The sequence below is a fragment of the Stegodyphus dumicola genome, chromosome 3, assembly GCF_044657685.1.
Source record: "Stegodyphus dumicola isolate Sdum_Otavi_A_Nest chromosome 3, ASM4465768v1".
NCBI lineage: Eukaryota > Metazoa > Arthropoda > Arachnida > Araneae > Eresidae > Stegodyphus > Stegodyphus dumicola.
The window spans coordinates 56,045,198-56,061,467 of record NC_140770.1 but is presented as its reverse complement, the minus strand read 5'-3'; the positions used below and the strand labels follow the sequence as shown (position 1 = coordinate 56,061,467).

At 33.4% G+C, this 16,270-nt stretch overlaps 1 protein-coding gene across 1 annotated transcript in view; it reads left to right on the top strand.

Annotated features, from left to right (window-relative positions):
• Nucleotides 1–14,127, top strand: part of LOC118199965 (glyoxylate reductase/hydroxypyruvate reductase-like) — a 32,139-nt gene extending 18,012 nt beyond the window's left edge. Inside the window, exons 7-9 of the mRNA XM_035371871.2 lie at nucleotides 3,167–3,326; nucleotides 6,492–6,622; nucleotides 13,913–14,127. Coding sequence (XP_035227762.1) covers nucleotides 3,167–3,326; nucleotides 6,492–6,622; nucleotides 13,913–14,040 — 419 coding nt within the window. The 3' untranslated portion in view covers nucleotides 14,041–14,127. The remainder of the gene's footprint in view (nucleotides 1–3,166; nucleotides 3,327–6,491; nucleotides 6,623–13,912) is intronic.
• Nucleotides 14,128–16,270: the final 2,143 nt, after the last annotated feature.

Below are 16,270 nucleotides of genomic sequence, written 5' to 3'. Positions count from 1 at the left end.
TACACCCACACACACATACACACCAGATTAGCATCGTGCCATCTCAAATGCGACTTGGTACAATATGTCCTCCGTAATGAATTCAGTCCTATGTTGCTAATCGTAACGTCGACAAATTAACGTTAGAAACGTCCTTGGAGGTCTCTCTAAAAGTTTTACGTTATGTTACCCTAGTTTCGATTGGAATATGTTACTATTACTTGGAATATATGATATTTGCCTTCTGCAGAACTCGCCGTCTACAAATTCATAAAATGTTTCCATTCCATTTAGGTTTCGAATTTAATGTATTTCTAATTTCTGAATAAAATGAGCGATTTAAAAGTAATAAAGGAACTAACAGAGCTAAAAAATGAGACTTTTTGAAAATCTCATACTGATGTCAATACACCCCACATGTTTTATCTGTATTTACGCGTCAAAACAGAAAACCGCACATATAAAAATAATATTTTTATGTTACTAGTAAGTCTTGATTCAATAACAAATCGAGGAAATGAAAGCGAGCAACTCACTACGGTATGAATTCCTTGGAAATGAGAATCGGAGAATTAAAAAGTAAAGAATAAATCCAACTTGGAAGCTGTATAGACATTTTGAAACTTGGTGATAAGATTAAACAAAATATGAAGCTGTGCATAAATAAATACAACAAGTAGAGCAGTATAAATATAAATATATTTCTTAATATTATATTCACCAATAAAAGACTGCCAGTCTTTGTATGCATGAAAATGAGGAAAGACCGAGAGAAATTTCTTTTTGTATGGCACCCAAATGGAATCCCATCCAGCTGAGATGAAGAGAGGGAGGTATTTGTTCCGGATCATGCTGAAGAAGAAAACGTTAAGAACTTCAGATAATTTTTTAAGAATTGGAATCTTCGCCCGAAGGGATAATAAGAAAATCTGATGTGTACACCACATGACTTCCTTGTACGGAGTATTAAATTATACGCATTTTTTCTTGCATTTCGTTTAAACTTCTTGGATTGAATTAAATCTATTTCGCCGACAGCGCATAAACCGCAATAGAATAAATGCATTCTTTAAAATTCACTTTATTTGTGTACCAGAGCGACACTCTGGCGCTAGGTTCACTTAACAGTATTATATTTCGTTCATAACTCAGAATGCACAAAATTTATATCATTTAAAGAATTATATAATCGTTGCCACACGTTCTATTCAAATACTATAATAAAGCTAGAACTATGTATAAAAGAAATTAAGCAAACAAAACAAAAAAGAAAGTTTTTCACAGACGATTGAGTATTTCACATTCATTTAATTCAGTTCTCACTTCACGACAAGGCAAAAATACATAAAAACTCAAAATATCTGTATTAAAAATTACGAAGTAAATCTTAAACACTTATTTCGTCGAAAAAATTCCAGAAAGGATTAAGCATGATTTAATTGGCAATAATAAATGAAGGCGTTATCTTTGTTGTTGCGAAGCTACGTTTCTCTAGATTGGCAACAAATCCACTATCCTGCTGTTTCAAATGTAAACAAGCAATGGCCGCCATCAAAAAAAAAAAATATTAGGCTTAGCGGCACTTAAACAGCTTTTAAATTATTGATAATTGTACAAATATTTTTTCAGATTTACTAAAGGCACAAAAACCTTAACCGGAAGATAAGAACAACATAATTCGATCATTTTTAAAGCATAAAACGTACAATTTACAAACATATAAGAGTAAAGAAATTGAGATCATTGAGCCGGCTAACAGAGTGGATATATATATATGTGTAAATATTTATATGCGTTTGGTGCGGCCGATTGCAACCAAAATACGAGGTGCACATCTACATGTTACAGGAGTCCTATATACAAAATTTCAACGTTCTGAGGATACTCGTGTTTGAGTTATGCGAGATACGTACGTACGTACGTACATACGTTCGTACGTACGTACATACGTTCGTACAGACGCCACGAAAAATTCTTTTCAGAATTCATTTTAAAGCCGTTTTATAATTTTTTTGGAGGAAAAGAGTCTTTTATTCTGTCCTTACGTACAGATATCACGCAAAAACACCGTTAAATTGCATTCGATAGCGGTCAAAATTGATATTTTCGTTGAAATATGCTGCCTGACACTTTTCGCGATTACAATACTTCCTTTTTACTTCGTATAAGGAAGTAAAAAAAGAGATTTCAAATGCGCAAGAAAGTTAGAGTTATTTCTTCCTTCTCCTGAACACACCCTGAACTCTGTTCCTTCTCCAGAACACACAATGTGTGTGTATTCACCTGAACACACACACATTGTGAGTTCACAATTTTAGACTGAGAACACTCAGACTAAAATTGTGTGAAATGAATTCATACTAAAATATAATTGAAATAGTGAGCTAGTGTGTGTTTATATTAATATTTTTAATAATTGATAAATTAGTAAATTTATGACACCTGTATTAAATTTAAAGTATCTGTGTATAACCAAAATCACCTTAGAGCTCTGCGTGAGTCCTAACATTTACCAATAAATTTCCCGAGTCACGAATTTTCGTAGAGTACAAAATTCAGTCACACAGGAACACTGAATAAAACCAAAATAGTTTCAAATAAAATAGTTATTTTATTTGAAATAATTTAAAATATATTACATGGTAACAGTCTACGTGACTGGGTATTAGTTGTAGAATAACGTTTTAAGTTCAAATAATTCAGAATTAAGTTTAATTTAGCAAGAATCCCAAATTTTCTAGCGGATGATAACGCGTTTGAACTTTCAGTCGCAGCTTACCAGTTGAACTGCTAATTCTATAGACCTTTCTCCTGCGACCAGGTTTTCCATCAGACATTGGCAAACAGCTGATTCACCTTCAAGTGCGCCTCTAAAAATAACTTCTAAACAAACTATATTGTCACAAGTTCCTAACATTTTAACATTTTTCGAGTTTTTAATAGTTTGCGAAATTTTATTGCTCTTTTGATTGCTCTTTGCGGTTTATAACCACGCTCAGAAACAGAATAAACTTATTCAAACTGCAATTTGCGGGAAACAACAAACGACTCACAAAACAAACGCCATTCTAGAATGGATAGCAAAGAACCATTTGTATAAAACCACGAGATTTTTATAGCTATACGTATTTTACTTTATGGACTTGTTTTATGAGCCATTTAATGAAGGTAACAATTTTCTTCGCAGCTGAAGAAATGGGAGCAAAATATGTCGAATTACAAGAATTACTTCAAAATTCGGATTTCGTTGTGTCCATGTGCAACTTAACTGACGAAACAAAAAACCTATTCAATAAGAGCGCCTTTGATAAGATGAAGCCTGATGCAGTATTTATCAACACGAGCAGGTAATTTCTTTTGATGTTTTATTTCAGTTTCCATCAGTATAATTTAATATTAAAAAATATTTTTTCATTTTATTACATCTGCAATAAAATTACACGAATGAGTTCACATTTTAACTAAGGACTGCAGGTGTGTGGCCTCGTAAAGCGGCAAAAATATTTATAAAAATAAAATATTAATTCAAATAAATTTAATTCCAAACAATTGTTCGTTTATTTCAGTTTTATAATTTAATGAAAAGAAAATTTTCAAAATAACTACATGATTCTTTTTGTTTACGTCTCCATTAAGGTGTTTCATACTGTATGATGCAAAACATCGTCATTGATGTCAAAGTTAATCCATATTTTTTTTTCGTCAGTAATGCGATGTAGCTTCGCATAAATGCGTAGTATAACAAAGCAGAAATATGCTTAGGATCATTTAAACAATTGTTAAAAATTCTGTCTTAATACCTTACTACTTAACTACTATTTGAAAATCCCGCATACTATTTGAAAATCCCAATAATGTCAAACCCGTGTTGCTTGATAATTTGGCAAATTCTTTTATTGCCAAAAGAGTGTCATTTTTTACTTCTGCATATCTGATTTCTGAATCCAATGTAATTTTTCAGAATAAGAATTTAACAAATAGTAATTCTGATAGTGTATCCACAAATACTTCAAATGCTCAATTACAATATCTATAATTTAATATTTCGGTAAGTCATTCCCAATTAAAAAAGTCCTCTGTAAGTTGTAAATATGAATGATGAATAATTGATTTTCTACTCTTCAGTATGATAACGTTTCAACAAAATCTTCAACTTTATGTTATAATAGAATATAAATTTAAACCAGGATTCACGAATTTAATTCATTTCTGAAGACAATTCGTTATCCTAAATATTGAAAAAACGAAACAATTTTTCCCATATGAATTAATGCAAAATGAATTAATCGGTTCCCGGAAATTCGTAATACAAGTGCAATGAGATTCATACGTAATATTTAACACAATACTAAACATATAAAAAATAAGAAACCTGGAATTAAATTTTACGGTATCTCTTAAGAAGGAAAGTTAAGAGGAAAGTTGAGTTGCTAAAGAAACCGAAAAGTGGGAAATGCTATTGTTTGGCAGGAAACAATGAATTAACCAATATTGCCCCATTCGAATGTGGAACGAATTTTTATGAATGCAGCTCAAATTAAATTTTGATACAAGGTGGAATTACAATGCTGATAGTTATATTGTTGATCTAGTACAGAGCAGGAGCTAGGGTTTTTAGCGCCCGAGGTCATTTGAAGATCTCGCTCCCGTCCTGTTTGCCAAAAGTGAAAAACGTTCCATTCTAAAAATTCGTAACGTCAGTTTAGCGCCCACTAGACGCTGCGCCCGGGGAGCATATAAGCATTCTGTACCGCGCCACGCGCATAAGGAAAAATCCGTACTTGTGATTGGACATTCTTTCCGGATGACATTCCTTTCTCTCGGCGTAATGACGTTTAGACGGGATTCTTACGGTTTTATTTTCAGTGAATGACTCGCCTGCGTGATACGGAAGCGTGAAAATTATGGTTTGTTTTCTTTGGAACAAAAAAAAAAAAAAAAAAAATGTAGCCGCACCATTCTGAAGATGGCTTCTTGTTTCACTGAATTATAAAATCTTTCAAACATGCTGTTAATATCAAAAGCAATCTTAAGCATTTAGATTGCATAACTAGCTGAGTTCATAAATTTAGTGCAAAACCAAAACACGACGGTCTCGATCCTATAAAGGCATTGCGTTCTAACAAGTATATTATTATTGCAATTTTGATGCATTCTGTTCCTTTCATATTGTAGAAAATATTTCCTTTGCAAATGTTATGTTATTTCCATGTTAATGTCCATGTTATTTCTAACATTCTGTTGCCTTAAATGAAATTAAAAAGTGCATTCAGTATTGTCTCTGAATTTAATACACATGTACAAGACAAGAAACTCCCTTTTCTGACAAACGCTATTTTTATGCAAAGATGCAAAAGATGTTACACATTAAAAAATGAGCAATATTCATAAAGTAATATTATTCAATTTAAAATACGTATTTCTATATCTCTGTTCCAAATCTATATTAGTCTAACTCCAAAAGTAAATTTTGTGAATTTACTCTAGTAAACTAATAAGTTAACTCCCAACGTCGTTTTTGCTATTTCCGAAAAGTGACTTGTCTCATGCTTTCGGAGATTGCATCTGCAGAGAATGGCTATATAATGAACATGAAATAATGAATTAATAATCACAGCACTTTTAAGATAAAGGGATGACTTTTAAAATTAAATTTAAACATTTATTAGAAATCTCTGCACTTAACTCACTGCATACACATTTATGTAGTTAAAACTAGAAGAAATAATATTTTTTCTCTCTAGGGGGGGAAACACTACATTCTTATATAAATTCACCACACTGCAGTATTGTAAGTGTAATCTTATAGCAACAAAAATACAACGTACGCAATAATCGTTTCGGTACTGCTATCAAAATGTAAACAAAAGGTATGGAGTTGTACCCTCGAGCCAAGGCAAAGTCAAGGCGTACCTAAACGTAAAGGAAATGATGTCATCGGAAGCCATATCCAATCACGATGAGGGATTTTTCCCTATGTGCGTGGCGCGGTACAGAATGCTTATATGCGCCCGGGAACAAATGTCCTCCCTTGCCCCCTCTAGCTACGCCGTTCATCAAGAATGGGCTCAAGTGTATCTATCGTTGTGGACTTTTTTTTAATAAGCATCTACACTTAGTGACAATGGAAACAATAATCACATTGATAATGTTCGAAATCTAAATAAAAATGCACTTGAATTACACAGAGAAGATCACTTCATTACTGTAGCCACAGTAATATGCAACTACTATTTAATTTAGATTAAAACTGTGACCTTTATATTTCGTTCTTAATAGTTAAGCTCACACTGTCCTGTTTCTTCTTAGCTTCATTCGCAGCTGTTACTTTTCTAAAATTTCAACTTCAATTTTTTTCAGTTCTTCTGTTTCTAACCTATCACATTTATGAGACGTTGCTCATTTGAAAACTGATGCAGAGAATTTTTAAACTCCCATGAAAAATGTCGCGTAAAATATAGGTATATACAACCGCAAATGAATTGCGAATAAAATACTTTTCACCCTTTCAGAGGTGGAGTAGTGAATCAGGACGATCTGTATGATGCTTTGAAGAACAAGAAAATACGGGGAGCTGCTTTAGACGTGACACTACCAGAACCATTGCCCGCAGACCACAAGCTGACCACTCTTCCAAATATAAGTAAGTGTCTTGCTCAAAATGAGAGAATACATTTTTTTAATTTCATTAATTTATAGTCTCATCAGTAATTTTCAGAAAACTAGTTAGATATTTGAGTTTTATTTTTCTATTCTCTTATTTTGATTTCTTAGGGTTCAAAAAGCAGTTCAGTACGAATATGTTATTTTTGCTTTTCTAAATGATTGTTCACTTACAAGTTAAAGCATTCGATGGAAATGGTCAAAACCTCTTTGCCATTTAGTCGTCGCATCACCCAGAAACGAGAGTATCATTGTCTTTTATTATTGCTGGTTTTTCTTATGCTCATTTGTCTGACGTAGTCAGCTCAAGCCCACGAAATTCCTCGTGGCAAGGAGCGCAAGATTACGTTTGTCTTTGGCAACAGCCCCGAGCACTATACAGGTGACAGTGGGATTTAGCTAAGTTCCCCACCCCCCAATTTTGAAGGAAAGCACCTCGGGGGTTTACGGTTCCAAGGGTCTTCCACTCGAGAAGACGTTCGGCTCGCCGCATATATAGAGTGCCGCCATGCCGCACCGACACTATACATTTACAAACATCCATACCTTCTCCGGGATTCGAACCCGGGCACTTCGGCACGGCAGTCAGCGACGCTAAGCGCTGTACAAGTCTGGCGAATATCATCATCGTTTACTTTATTTTACTCCACCGACACCGATAGAGCATTTTGTCCGCTTGAGAATGATACTTATCAGCCCATTTAAACCTTGCTTGTGACTTTAATTTTGTCCTCAAGTCTGGAGACTTGTCTACTGCTGGCTTTGTGTTAAAGGACAACTAAAGTGCAGTGCAAGGAGTGAAGTTAGCCTCAATTGTAAATTGCAGGCCGCAGTTCATGTGCCGTTCTTTTGTTTTAAAAAACAGAGTTGCCTTTTTTCGGGGTTCTCGATATACAGTACTGTTACAAACATACTGATCAATTCATTTGAAAATAGATGCATGGCAATAAGCTATTACAACATACAAACTAAATACAATTTATTAGATAAGTACTTGAAAATATTGTACACTTCTGCAATACCAAAACACAGGTGCACCTGTATGAGTACATACATATAGTGTACGATACAATTACAATATTGGAACAATACCTGTGCTACACTAATATATTTCACTACTAATGCACTTTATAAATTTATTGTACATATCCAGAATTATAGTGGTCATGTCAAAACTCTGTAGCAATATAAACATTGTGTGCGCGTGAGAATAGCTGCCGACATGTGGCATTTGAATTGCCATCTCAATGGACAAAATGCAATGCCTGCCACACCACGACGGACAACATCTATAAGTATTTAATTCTAATATCTACCAACTTTGTTTGAAAACTGATAAATCTGATGAAATAACGTTTCATATTTCAACATTTTCCTTAACTGTTTCATGTGATAACATCAGATAAGATTTCATTCGGTTACACTGTAGAGACATTAGTACTTTTTTTGGAAGCAGACAAGATGAAAAATTAGCAACCGCCTTCGCCGAAAATCGAACCATGGACCTCTGATATACAGGCTTAGTGTGCTGACCACTACACCACGAAAGCACTCTAGGAAGGCGGGAGAAATACTTTATATACTCCCCCTTTTAAAGGGCGACTGGAGTTTTTAGGGGATCCAATCGCCATATCCTGGGTGAGGAGAATCATCATACAACACCCTTTTAGTTCAGGCGCCACTGTAGAGACATTAGGAGTTTTTTGGAATCAGAAGAGATGAAAAATGAGCAATCGCCTTCGCCGGGAATCGAACCACGGACCTCTGAAATACCGGCTCAGTGCGCTGACCATTACACCACGAAGGCACGCTAGGAAGACGGGAGAAATACCTTATAACGCCATTTAATATAGTTCCTGCTTTTTCAAAGCAATTACCTATCGTGTTTGATGTCACCTCATTTCATGAATCCCCATCAAAATTTATCGCATGAAGAATATACAACTTAAAATTGACGATTTTATTTGCTAGCCATTTAAAATTCTTTTTATATTTTATTATAAATGACAGTATTATTCTCGTTCCAACAAGATGTAGTTCTTGCATGACACGAACGAAAAAGTGGTTTTCAGATATAGGAAATCGTAATTTGAAAGAAGAATGAATAGAAGTAATTTTATTGATTCGATTTTTATTTATTTATTATTCAACTTTGAAGTTTTCTAAGAATTATTATTATTATTATTATTACTGAGAATCGAGAATAACTAGACGTAACGAATAAAAATTCTCAAGAATCAAGACTCAAAACTTTTTAGTCAATTTCAAAGTTCTTTGCGGCATTTCTCAAGCCCAATTACTACCGCCGTCCAATTACTCTCAAGCGCAATTACTACTCGAGTCCAATTACTACATCGGGTCCACAGAAGTCCTTGCTCGGACTTTCTGTTCGCAAGCGTTAGTCGTAGACATGTACTTCCAGTTGTAAAATTATTTTAAATGATGTAAATATTCATGGTTTGGCATTTTTAAAATTAAAAAAAAAAAAAAATCTGAAATGTTTCAGATTTTAAATTATGTCCAAAGGGGCGTTTTTTTAACATTTTGTGTGTTACCTTTCTTTATTAAATATCATGTTCCTCGCACTTAAACCATAAGATCCAGTGCAACAGCAATATCGCAAAATAGTTTTAAAACGAGCATATCTTTAGAATTTCCGATACAGAGACTCACGCGCTGGAGATAGAAATGTTTTTTCTGCACAACGTTGCCATTGCTCGCTTTGAAATCCTTGAGTTTGTTAATCAAAAATTCGTCAAAGTTTTAAAAAATAGGAAATCGATCATAAAACAAATTTCAAATTTCAAATTTGGTCTTCCACATGCTCATATTCGTTGGAGGATTACGTTATTCAAAATTCGATGACTCTATGTACCGTTGTTTTATCACAATACGAGAAATATACATACATTTATGCAGATTTTTCATTATTTAATTTCTTCAAATATAATGCAGGACTCTAACATTTTGTGGCAACAGTTTGAAAAGTGAACCGACATTTATGAGTCCGACGCAAAATGCCAAAACGAAACTAATAGTCCTTCGGGATTCAAATTCCTTTGGACTAAAAAGTCAATTTCCTAAAGATTAAAAACCTATTTCTTTATACTCTCATTCTGTCCGTGTACTTATATTTAGAAAATTTCATAATAAAATAAAAGAAATGAAAATGAAAAAATAAAAGGTTGGAGTAGACTGAAGGGTACCCTTTGTATTATTATCACGAAGTCGTTTCATTTATCGCCAAGTTGTTGTTTCGTTTATCTCCAAGTTGTTTCGTTTATCTCCAAGTTGTTGTTTCATTTGGGATAACCTGAGTAGTTTAATGTTCCGTAAGTATACTTTTACCTAGAATTGGGTGCTCCTTTAACTTTTTAAGTGAAAATATATGTATGTGTACGTAAACAAAGGGAGTGCGGAATGCCAAGTTTGTGCAATTTTTTTGTGTTTTTTTAAGTGAAAATAGGTCGAAGTGTACATGGATAAAGTCAAGGGAGTGCGCAATGCCTATTTTGTGCAATTCTGTGTTTTTTTAAGTGAAAATAGATCAATGTGTATATGGATACCGAATTTGTGCAATTCTATGACTTGTTATTTTGTCTTTGTGTAACGGCGATTTTAGCACCAAAAATCGCCGCTATACCAAGCCTAAATAACAAGTCAAAGAATTGCACAAACTTGGTATCCATGTACCGCCAAAAATCGCCAATTTTCGCCAAGGGTTAACTTTTACCAAATAAAATACAAGAACTGTAAGTCCCGTACCACTAAAATTGACAGAATATGTAGTTTTAAAAAAACCTGGAAATCATTACCAGGAGCCGTAGAAAAATTAATGAGTGAAATGTTTGCATTTTTACATGACTGAAAACAAAATAACAGTTTAGAAAATTATCTCTGATGTTAAGAGATTAAGTGACGAGTATTTCTATGCAGATTATTGTTAAAAGTACTTGTATACGTGTAATTTCAAAATGGATATCTTATTCACAGAATATTAGAGAATTCGCTTTCTAGAAAACAGCTTTGCCACAACTTCAGCTTTTTCCCTTAAATACCATTCGGTGGTATACCAATACTTTTGTGATTTACCCGCGTGCAACATTCTTTAATTTATAATTTGGTTATAAGTGGTATGCCGAAAGAATTTTCATAAACATAATTTGGAAGTTCTCTATAAAATCATCATAAATATTATCATAAAGTTTTATTGAATTATCAGAGTTGAGAATTATTGAATTGAGTCATTATCAGAAATTATGCCTCAAATTCATTAAACTATAAATTTATAATTCATGCAAACAATTTTACTAGCTGATTGTAGGCCAATACTGAAGCCTGTCATATTTTCTATAAGACGAATTCTGTGATTCTGTAAATAAGATCCCTTTTGTGAACAAATTTGTATTGATAATGCTTTTCTCGACAATATGTATGGAAATGTTTTTAGCTTTATCCATTAACATCCGAAACGTTTTTCTAAATTGATATTTTATTTTTAGTTAGGTACAAAGGCAAACATTTCTCTCTTTGAGTTGTATACAGCTCTGGAATATAATCACTCACTGTTTTGTAAAATGCAATAACTCGGTCAATTTTTTCCGTACTGGAATGTATTTTATTTTTTATAATGAGTATAAAATTTTCTTAAACATAAGTATAGGGACCGGAGTAATTTACAAAATGTTTGATTCCGTAATTTATACAAAATTGATATAATTTTAAATTTAAAATGGTTAAGACATGAATATTTGAATGATTTAAAACTATTTTGTAAGTATATGTTGATGACAATGTTTGAGAAAATAAAGACCGTGTAGAGACTTGTAGACATGGTATATAAAACCTGATTTCAAAATTTGTGGACCAACATTTAGGAATAAAAGAGTGCACAACAAAAAACACAAGAAACACATCTTATGTAGAAAGGTAAGGACGAAACTGAAGCATTGAAACACAAACATAAAAAATCAAAACCGAAATTGCATTTATTTATTTTAAATTCCCAGTAGTTGAAAAAGGCTACTTTACAGCAATGTTTACAATAATTGTTCAAAATTGAGTTCAAGAACAGTAATACGTACTTGGCAGTGTCGATGGAGCGACTGACTGATTACATATATTTGTAGTAAAAACTATTTTGAAGTACTGATAAAGGAACACTGAGACGTAAAAACGCAGAAATACCGATGGCGCACATACGTTTGGAAGCAAATTAAACTCAGATCGACGACCTTGAACTTTTTTTTCCCTTCTAAATATTGAAGTACTAGTTAATTCCACATTTCATTTCATTGGACATTTGAACTTTTCGAGCTTGCAGTTAAACAAACACACTTTTTTGAATTTAGTAGATATTTTACAGATATCCAAATGAATAAATGTTCCATTAAGGTTAGTAACACGTGATCCGATGCCGATCGACTCATTGTGATGAAAAAGATGTAACAATGTAGATGGCGTAGCAAGTAGACAGCTAAGAACGTGAATTCATATTGAAGAGGAAAAATTCTGATTGCATTAGAATACTAAGATGTTGAGTCCGTAATGACTAAAAACCTTGGCAGCCGAATAAGATTAAATATTCATTTGCATTTCAATTGACACTTGTGGCCACAATTTACTTGGTACTCTAGTCGTCCCTATTCAAGAACATTTACATTTTAATACTTTTGCGATGGGAACAGAGCACAGTGAAATAGCGTTATTACAGGAAGAAAGGAAAATGCTAAAGTGCGCCGTTATCTAATATGCAAGTTCTCCAAGACAGGGTTTTGGTTTAGGTTCAAAAGTTTCAATTCTCAAAATTTTGAGTTTAGATTCGAATTAGCGTTACCCAATGCATGCGAGATGGAATGATCTAGAAATGATGCAGTCTAGAAAAATTATCACGATATTTAGAATAGAGAGGGGGAATTTTGGGTGACAATACCAAATAAAGTTATGTTATCTAAACACATTTCTATGAAAATCGATAAAGTATTCTGACACATACAGAGCTGCTAATGGACAGGTTTTTTAGCTTGCATGAGGCTTTGCAATGGAGATAAAATCATGCCCTTAGAGGTGAAATATTTTAGTAAAATTACTTCTCCTGACTAAAAATGAACTTTGCACGTATGTGAATAGCGCAAATAAGAGCGGACATTGAGCCACTGAGGCTCCCGAAATTCGAAGCCCGTAAGTTATTTCACTTTCGTGTGAATCGTCTCCTTGTAACAATTTACTGTAGTCAACCTCAGTTAAATCTAAAACACTATTATTAAACTCTTAAGAATATCGATATCAGGGAACATGCAAATGTCTAAGAGCTTATTGATATTATTTTTAGAAATTATTATGTCTAAGAAAATTAAATTTTCAAATAAATCACTTTCTTTCAAACACATCCATCGAGTTAGAAATGACTTTTAAGTCTACTGTTATAATTAACTAACCAAAACGGTTCTCAAACTACACTTTCTGATAGCTGATTTATCGTGTATCTGGCTGACGTATCTTGAAATTGAAGTCACGGACGTCAACCATCTTATTTAATATCGGCATTGAACTTTTAAATCCAGGAAATGATTTTATTATTCCGGTAATTCTCATTATGGAATAATAGTCAACGGAAAGTCAGTAAAATAGGTTACAAACTGCTATAAGGTAATAAGAAATAGCAATAGGTAGCTTCAAAGGATATCATCACGTCACCAGGTAGCATGGCAATACAGTCATAATTTTATTAAATCACTGACCGTCGAGGGCGTTTTAGGCTACCAAAGATACTACCTACTGAAAGTGGCTACCATGCTGTAGGAATGCACATTAAAGAAAGAGTCGACTGTAGTGCGTCATTTATGTTCTCAGGCCATTTCTAGAGTTAAAAATTAAATGTGACAATTGCTCAGCGACATACAGCTGTGTAGTTCTCCGAAAATGTCCTGGTTAACTCATTAATGGTATATATTTTCAACACAGTATCACCATGACTATTGCGGCGCGAACCAGCAAAAACCCAAAACCTTAGATGCAGGTATCCTGATATATCGACTGGATAAGAGTCTCAGTGCAAATGGAAGTCGTATAAAATATAAAACTGATTGTTTCATAAATATTTCGCTCAATTTAATTTTTTGAATCATTTGTGAACTATTGACTGACAACTCTACACGTATGTTTGTGATATAAATAACTTCTGTTTTCAGGAATAACAACATTATCAAAGAGCAAAATAATGTTTTAAAAAAGTCATTCTAATTCTTATTTTTTATTTACTTTTTTTTAGTTATTACGCCCCATGTCGCCAGTGCAGAGACGAACGTCAGAATAAAAATGGGAAACTTGGCTGCTGAAAATATTTTGCTCGGTGTGAAAGGGGAGCCTTTGAAGACACCTGTACCCATGCCCAAATAATTTCAAATTGAATGTACTGAAAGATTTTTTTAAGTTAATGTAACAATCATTTAAATAAAATGTAATTAAAAGCAATTTACAGCACAATATGGACTGTTCACTTTGTAAAGAGTTGTTATATTTATATCTATGCGAATTCAGGTACGTGGAATCAGGGCCGACGATAGGCATTTTGCCGGTCGGTACAACCTATATATATATATATATATATATATATATCCCTAAATTCTAAAAATATACCTAATTATCTAAAAATTTTAATTCCCTAACTTCTAAGATACAATTATGCTGGAAATTGCAAATTACCTGGTATGAAAAACTTTGAAACTAGGACTTTTATTTCGAAAAAAAATTAAACCTATACAATTGGGAGTCACAGTGATCACTCCTTATCTCAGTTTAATTTAATAGTTTTACCAATACCTTACCTTTCGCAAACTGCAAAGGAGAAATTTATACAGGCGATACTGTCTATTTATATGCAAGATCAATTAGAACTAACCATGCAATTTACCAAGATACAAGAAGGCCTTGACAAAACTGAAGAATGGTGCAACAAGTAGAGATTTACAATAAACCCAGATAAATGTTACTCTGTGCTATTACCCAACTATAGGATTGGCCGCCTAGTTAAAACCAAGCGCATACTATATCTCCAGGACAGCTCGTTAATGCAAACAGGTGCTGCCAAGGGTATCTTGAGATACCACATGACTAGACACAAGTTACAAATAATACTGGTGGCTGCACAGAAGTACAGAAAAATTTTGTAACGCTTATTTATAGTCTGCATCTGAATTAAATGCAATTACCATTACCAAAGTTCCAACCCCATAAATACGAATTGTTAAATAATTAACACGAAATAGTTTCAGTAAGTAATTTTTATCTAAAATAGACTACACACATTTTGTTTTCTTTTTAAACTATAAAATTTGGTATTATTTTTCTTGCTTTGGCACTGAATATAATCAAGATTTTTTCCAAAGTTATCTTATCAACTTTTAAAAATGTTACACTGAAATCATCTTCACGAATGCTTTTTCAAGTGCTTCTCAAAAGCTGCTGTACAAATATTAGCCATACCAATAACGATTCAGCAGCATACGCTAGTGGGTTGATTAAGAATTGATTCCGTTTTGCATAGATTTTTAAAGAGCGAAAAGGTTTCTTAAATTAGAGTATTCTGGGGACTACCTCTCTTATGCCCTTCTTCGAAAACAATTTTTTAGCATATGTTCCTACCAATATACTTATATGTTAAAGTACAATTTAAATTTAAGAATGGTATTAATGTTTATTTTCGTTTTTAATAATTCAGAAGATTTGGTATAATCTTTAACGTCCTAATTAAAATTTGGATGAAAGTTTGCACTCGTATAAGTAAGATAGATGAAACTGACGATTCTTACACCGCTGTTCTGTCTTCGTACGTATGTTGGTAATATTAAACACTATATCAAATGTAATTCGTAATTTTTTTTTTAAGGTCGCGATGAAAACACTGTGTCACGAAGTAGAAATAAAGAGAATAACAACTTTTAAAATACCATCGTACAGTTACGTCATTGTTATCATTTTGTTTTTCAGTTATCGCACTTTAGCGTTAAAATAAGTATTACTGCAAGAATGACACAGCTAAAATTCCTCGGTTGTTGGAATTGAAATAGTCAATTTTAAGGATGACAGAAAGAATGACGTTTTAAACAAAGTTATCTCCAGCAGCATCAATATATTGTTATCAAAAACATATGTTGATGTCATTTATACCACGTTTGTAAAAAATCATGTCTGGAAATTATGAAGTCTTCCACTGACAAAGAAATTAATCCATCATTGGCGCAATATTTCTAAATATCATTCTACAATATTTCTCATTTTAGCAGCACTTAAGAAAAATGACTTAAATGCTTCAAAAATGGTAAATTGTTGGTGAAACGTAATTACAGTGGGGAGGATAAGGCACCATTTCGTATCCCTCAGTGTTGATCTGCTGTAGGGTTTAAACAGTTGTATGTGGTAGGGCGCCGAACCAGTATAGAAGTTAATGAAACTGATTGTCATGCCGATGCACCTGAATTCGAATCCAGGAGAAGGCATCTATGTTTGTAAATGTATAGTGGCTGTTCGGCATGGGACACTTTAAATATGCAGCAAGCCGAAAATCCTCTCGACACGACGATGGTAGGCGGAGAGGGGTGGGAGATCGTCGGACCGCCTCGTGATGTTC